Source organism: Penaeus japonicus, unplaced genomic scaffold, assembly GCF_977035675.1.
Source record: "Penaeus japonicus unplaced genomic scaffold, GWHDUDI00000001_assembly GWHDUDI00000038, whole genome shotgun sequence".
NCBI classification, from domain to species: Eukaryota; Metazoa; Arthropoda; class Malacostraca; order Decapoda; family Penaeidae; genus Penaeus; species Penaeus japonicus.
In genome coordinates, this window is record NW_028234440.1 from 7475551 (window position 1) to 7483050 (window position 7500).

Consider the following 7500-nt stretch of genomic DNA (forward strand, 5'->3'; position numbering starts at 1 on the left):
ATGAGTTTTTTTCTTTGTTTTTCTTTTATTTGCCAATTCTCACAGCCGTGCAACAATGAGGGTATAAGAGCAGCCTTGTCTTGACATCTTACGTAGGCCTTAAGTGTTGATAATGGGAATTCGTCACATGTGAATGGGTAATTAAGATGAATGTGAATATCACACCATCTCACTACAAGGTCATTGATAATGATTAGGCCTAGAATCATCCCAGTGAAGATGGAAAACGTTATCATACTATCATTAATGCCGAAACCGTAGTCCATACATTTTTTTATTTTGCAACCATTACTGTGCAGTCGCCAATGACACCCAAAACAATTAATGCATGCAGCCATGTCAAAATATAAATATCTTTGTAATTTTCCTTTCTCCCTTTAATGAACTCATTTACATAAACTCTGGATAAGATGCAAGAGATTAGAGAGCTTCACTCCACACCAATAGTCATAGCAAAAGCCAATGGATCAATGATGCCTTTCTTGGCGCTGTACAAGTGTACATCCCGGTAATTGCGTCAACACTAACAAGAGTAAACATCTCATCACAAGGTTGCAAGGCTGGGAGATGTGGATGAACATTACATATGACTTTTTCCTCCTTTACTTATCACAGTCTGCAATAATTATGAATGTTTAAATGTGTTCTGCACAACCACGTACTTTCTGTATACAGCTTGCTCCCGGTATAGGTGGATAAGGTTGAAAATCATTGAAAAAAACTCATATCGTGCAATAAATCACATAAATGCTTCGACAATTCCTAACTCCATTCTCAATTCGTTTCCCAACTATCAAAAAAGAGTTTCGCTTTTAACCATTCAGAAGAGTAAGGGACAACTCTATAAAAATAATTTTAAATGCCAAATATAAAAAAGACCCTGATGTAATCCCGCCATCGCTCTTCAGCGACTGAATCTACTTGGCAACGTCTTCGGCAGAAATCGGAACGTCAAGCACAAGAATCGTGACCTGTGACGTGCAGTATTCGTGGTCTGCTTATCCTGCAGGTTGAGACAGGCCATGAGGGTATGGCTTCCGGCTTCAGAATTCCCCGGCCTCGGTGAATTTGTCTTGCAGGAGTCGATGTCACGGCAGAAGAGCCAGGTCTTCCGATGGCCTCACTCCCTCTGTCCTCCGGTAGAAATTAGCCCAATCGTGGAGCCATTCAAATACTGAATTTGTTATATCTCCTATATCACACTCTGTCTTGTGCTGTTTTCCACGTCACCCTGTGCGTGTCCCCAGCGTTCTACCGACCTTTTGTATGCTCAGAATACATTTTATGTCTGCATACATTGCATGTAACGACGTAATGACCTCGGCGGTCAATTCCTGCAACATGTGTTCCCACTGACCATAAAGTGTTCTCCTAGCTATCCATGCACTCACTAAAAGCTTTTCCTTCGTTGCCTTCTGGTCGCCTCGTCCGTCTTTTTGCACAGTGAGCAAGCAGTATCTGGGTACGGATGGTCTGCAACCTCAGCTCACACAGTAGCACCATCTTCGCACGTTCTCATCTGTCACCAACATACCACTGAGATCCGTTGCATAGAAATGGGGGCGCTGCAGAATGTGACTCACGCAGGTATTCGCACAACTGTGGGCTTTGGGGGCCGTCTCATCATCCCATCCCGCGGTCGCCCGTGGTGGTACGGGGGGGGGGGGGAGTAATTGTGTCTCGCCCATCGTCACTTTGTCTTAATGGCAAAAATAACCATTACATTTCGAAATTCTGCAAATCGTCACGTTGTCATAACGCTGTCATGGTGTTGTGACATGACACTGTCATGACATCGCCGTGACAGACCAATAATCACGACCAGCTTATGTAATCTTAAAATGATATTAAATAGTATTATCAACTTATGAACCTGTAACTATGACAAATCTTATCAATGTACGAATCTGTAACTATGGTAAATTTAGTGTCATGTCACAAAAATGACAGTGATATTGTTGATTACTCTCTGTTGCACGTTCCTAAAATAAAGTCAATTCTCAGGAGTGGTTTCAAAGGCTGAGCTTTAAGGCCGGAACTCCAAGTCGTATGCTCAGGTCATGACTGCTCAAGAAGAAAGAAGACTGAAGAAAGAAATCTTCAGAAAGAATTATTGCCATGAGACATGAGTATGACAATTTATTTTTGTATGTACTGAGTTTTTATGTAATTTAGTATACAGAATAAGGTATGATTAGCACATTTTCACCACGATTCCTCTTCACAGTAATTAAAACTACAGGTATAAACGGATATCCTTAACTCGTCATGTTATCAATCTATTTTTCTGTTGAAGGAGTTTATCCTCATCTAAATTAGATCACTAATTAACGTTCATTTTGGGTGAGTTGATATTAATTAATCCTAGACTAGGGCTATAAAAGAGGGCTGTTACAGCACACACACATACATGTGTATGTGTATGTGTGTGTATGTGTATATATACATGAATATATGCATACATATATATATATACATGTATATATATATATATATATATATATATATATATATATATGTAATATATATATATGTATATATATATATATATATATATATATATATAATATATATATAATATATATATTATGCATACATACATATACATATACATATATGTATATATGTATGCATATATATATATATGTATATATATATATACATAATATATATATATATATATATATATTATATATATATATATATATATATATATATGTATATATATATACACATATATTTATATATATAATATATATATACATATATATGCATACACACACACTCTCACACACACACACACACACACACACACACACACACACACACACACACACACACATATATATGTATATATATATATATATATATATATATATATATATATATATATGTATGTATATATATACATATATATGCACACACACATATATACATATATATACATACATATATTTTGCAGAAGTACATTGTTGAATACAATAAATGAATGCAAAACATTTTCATCATCTAGACTTGACTTTATAATGCCTAACACTCATATAATAGTATATTTAGCATAGTTACTCTATAAAATACATTTTCTTTTATTAAGAAACATTAAACTTTAGGGTAAACTATTCTAAATTATACAACCCTCCCTGTGTTTTGGCAAATGCAATGCAAATTATCACGAACAAATATCCAACATATGATCATGTATAATTGTACTAAATGCGCACATCAACCGAGGCCGCATCCATCATTAAAGGAGGTAATGGCAGAGTGAGTGGTACTTTTGTGCTTCTTATTTTCCTTATATATATTTATACATTTATTCATCCATAAAAATACTGATTGTATTAATGACAATAACGATAAAGATAGTAACCTTGATAATGATAATGATAATAACAATAATGATGATGACAATACTAATCATAAATCAAATCTAGATTATCCTAGTAATGATAATGACAATGACAATGATAATGATAATAATATTAATGAGTTATCATCATTATAATCACAATCATTCTTGTTATCATCATCATCATCCTCTTTATAATAATTATCATTACTATCATATCTATCATTTATCGCTACCATGGTTATCATTATTATTATCATTATATCTATCATTATCATTGTTATGATCATTATGATTACTGTTATCATTATTACCATTATCATTAATGAAAACGTTATCATCATTATCATTATTAAAAACATTATCAACATTATCATTATTGCTATAATTATGATGATTGTTATTATCATTACTATTTTCATCATAATCATCATCATCATTGTCGTCATAGTCATCATCCTCATTATTGATATCATCATCATAATCACCACCACAAATACTGTCACTGTGGTTGTTATTATTGTTTTCCTGTCATGAGTATCACCATTATTACATTGTCATCCAATCACATGATTATAATGATTACATTATTAAGGATATCAAAAGACTGGACATCATATAACACGCAGCATCACACATCAATATCTGGTAATTACCATACCTATTGGTGCACGAAATGAATATGCAAATAATTAGATTTCAAGTGAGCTTTATATCATTACAATGATTATCATTATCATCATTATCGCTGTCAGTGCTACCATTATTGTTATCAATATCATTACTGTTCACGAAGGAATTATCATCATTACTATTATTGTCTATTGATTTCATAGATATTGTCTTTCTCGTAATTATAATGTGTCCGTAATGTATTATTATCCATATTTACTTTCCTCCCATCCTTAATTTCGCTCTTTCTCTCTACATTTATGTTTGTATGTGTATATTGTATAAATATTTTGATTCACTTACTTTCTTCTCTCCCATTATGTTTTGCTCTCTACCTCTCTCCTTTATCTCTCTATCTATAAATCTCCTACTCTCTCTCCCTCTCCAACTTCTGTCTTTAGTTTAGAACGATTTATATTTACACATTTTTCTATTCTTTCATGAGTGATCTATCATGACTTTCCAATGAAATCTTTCTTTAATTCTAATTTCATTAATTCCATTTCTAAATTTCTTATCTGCTAACTATTTGAATCTATGTTTTGTTTTGAAATATTTTCCACGTCATATCAGATTCAATTCCATAATACCGTTAATTCCGACCTTAAAACGGATTCTACTCCTCTCACTCCAACCTTATAAAGTATTTAATTCCACAATACACCAATAACTTATTTTACAACGTCCTAAATTCCCCTTACTTTTGTTTCAGTTTTTGAGTTCCGGAAGCGCATTCTCTCGGAGCAAAGTCAGCCACACGCTCGACGTCTGTCACTTGTTTCCTGTTTCGGCGTCGTCTGTCTGTCGATTAACAATTTGAAATATCTAAAAGGACGAGACTGTCGATGAATATCGTAAAAGATAAATATGATAATGAAAACGAATCATGATTGCTTTATGTTGGGATGGAGCGGTATGTGGAGAGAGAGAGAGCTGGAGAGAGTGAGCGTGTGAGAGTGAGAGTGAACGTGAGCGTGAGAGTGAAAGTGAGAGTGAGAGAGAGAGAGAGAGAGAGAGAGAGAGAGAGAGAGAGAGAGAGAGAGAGAGAGAGAGAGAGAGAGAGAGAGAGAGAGAGAGAGAGAGAGAGAGAGAGAGAGAGAGAGAGAGAGAGAGAGAAAGAGAGACAGAGAGTGAAAGAGAGCGAGAGAGATAGATAGATAGATAGATAGAGAGAGAGAGGGGGAAGGAAATGCATTCAAACCATTGCGTAAAGACTCAGGTAAACCGCCATAAACCATCGAAGTTAGTTAGCCCGCTTGGGCCCCTAACCAGGCCCCTCCTGCAAAAGGACAGGAAACAGCTGATATCTCAAACGGAAAAGAAAAAATGAACCAAATAACAGGATTGATTCTAACTCCCTGCATGTCTTGTGTCTTTGGCTCATGCTAATTATCTTTTTAACTGATAATAAGGTTAAAAGAGGATTGATGTATATCTTACTATTCCTATTACCATTCTGTTTCTCTTTAGGCAGAAATTGTAAGGTAGCCAAACCTATCCAACTATAAATCGCTATACTCACATCTATAAGTAAGGTTGCTAAATGAAATAATCTCTCTCTCTCTCTCTCTCTCTCTCTCTCTCTCTCTCTCTCTCTCTCTCTCTCTCTCTCTCTCTCTCTCTCTCTCTCTCTCTCTCTCTCTCTCTATATATATATATATATATATATATATATATATATATATATATATATATATATATATATTATATATATATATATATATATGTATATATATATATTATATATATATATATTATATATATATATATATATATATATATATATATTCCAATTGTAACCAAACGTCGCTAGATGGATAGAAAATGAAAGAAAAAAGTAATTATGCAAACCTAGTCAATAAGAGTATTCAAATATAGCAACAAAAGCGTTATTTGATGTTTCAACCAAATTATCTGGGAATAAATGAATATACAGTTGAACCTGCTATCTATTTTCGTAAATGTTCATTTATCATCCATAATATCGCTTTTATTTATTTTCATAAAGTACAAAATCAATATATGAAGACTGGTAAATATGCAATGAAAAGATAGATAGATGATAAGAAATTTAAATAAAATAGAAAAATATAAAACAATTCCTTTATGAAGAAGTACTCCGTTTTCTCTTAATCATATTTAGGATAAACTAATATATATATGAAAAACAGCTTACAAATTGCAAGTTCCCTCTTCAAATATTAAAATGTTTTCTCCTTCTCTCGTATATTATCTACTGTTTATTTCATTGCCATATTTCGACATTTTAAACCTTCCCTTTCTCATTATTTCCTGTTGCAATGCCGGGCAGTTTCATTTTTCTTCTTTTTTGTGTAGAATATTTCAAATTTGGATTTACTTCCGGTGGGAATAAGAACGCCAAATAATAAAGTCATCTCTTTTATTAAAGAAAATACAAGAACACGCATCCTCAGAGTACAGAATAGAGCACTAAGAGCTATGCAAACACACACACACAATCAACATAGAAATGAAAACAAACAACACATTCATGCAAGTGTTTTTAAATACATAAAACTGCATTTACAAACACATCCACACACAAAACACACATTCATCAAAAGAATCACTAACCAAAGTTCGAGATGGGTTTACACACGCGTTCCCGAAGACACGTGTCGAAGCAGCACTTGTCCGAACCGCCGCAGCTGAAGTCACTGGAGCAAACCTGAGGTCCGCCAAACCTCGTGTTCGGGCACTGAGGTCGCACCGCGGGGCACTGACCTGGCTTGAACTGGTTGAAGCCTCCGTTGAAGGGAGGTCGGAAGCCGTTGGGTCGGCCTCCGAGGAAGCCCGCAGCGAGTCCGCCAACAAGGTTACCGAGCTGACTGAAGCCTCCCTGGTTGAAGCCTCCTTGGTTGAAGCCTCCCTGATTAAATCCCTGGTTGAAGCCTGGGTTAAATCCTTGGTTGAAGCCACCCTGGTTAAATCCCTGGTTGAATCCTGGGTTGAAACCACTGTTAAAACCGCTGTTGAAGCCTCCATTGAACGGTCTGTTAGGTCTGTTAGGTCTGTTGGGTCTGTTCCCGGTTAAGCCGCTGATGAGGTTACCCAGACCAAAGATGCGCGTGTTCCCCTGGTTACCGGTGCTGTTGTTACTCTGTGCGACGGCAGATGCCACCGCCAGGCACAGCAATATCACCTTCAACATCTGGAATGCAAAAAAATGTCCACTTTGTTTAGGAAATCCCAAATAAAAAAAAGAAAAGAAAAGAGACACTGCTATGCTTTCTCTCATTACGTTGTGATATATAACCGTATGTGAGTAATTCACAAAAAGCTTGTTAGTCCCTTTACCATGGCAACACTTCGCAGGGTTGGACGTTCTCAGCGGAGGAAGGCAATTCCGGCACTGGGAGGAGAGAGAAGATTACCTTTATATATAGAGGTCCTTCAAGGTCAGAGGATCCCATGACGTCAGAAGAGATAACTGCGCCATCTACATAGAGGGAGAACTA

At 35.5% G+C, this 7500-nt stretch overlaps 1 protein-coding gene across 2 annotated transcripts; it reads right to left on the reverse strand.

Annotated features, from left to right (window-relative positions):
- Nucleotides 1–6408: 6408 nt before the first annotated feature.
- Nucleotides 6409–7495, reverse strand: LOC122242480 (uncharacterized). 2 transcript variants are annotated; one of them, XM_086532975.1, is made up of 3 exons: nucleotides 7340–7495; nucleotides 6935–7193; nucleotides 6409–6892 (listed from the first exon to the last, which is right to left on the reverse strand). In XM_086532975.1, the coding sequence occupies exons 1-3, from the start codon at nucleotides 7340–7342 to the stop codon at nucleotides 6612–6614; spliced, it is 543 nt and encodes a 180-aa protein (XP_086389101.1). In that variant the 5' UTR covers nucleotides 7343–7495; the 3' UTR covers nucleotides 6409–6611. The 2 variants fall into 2 exon arrangements, with proteins under 2 accessions (XP_086389101.1, XP_042855711.1); XM_042999777.2 differs by having other exon boundaries at nucleotides 6409–7193.
- Nucleotides 7496–7500: the final 5 nt, after the last annotated feature.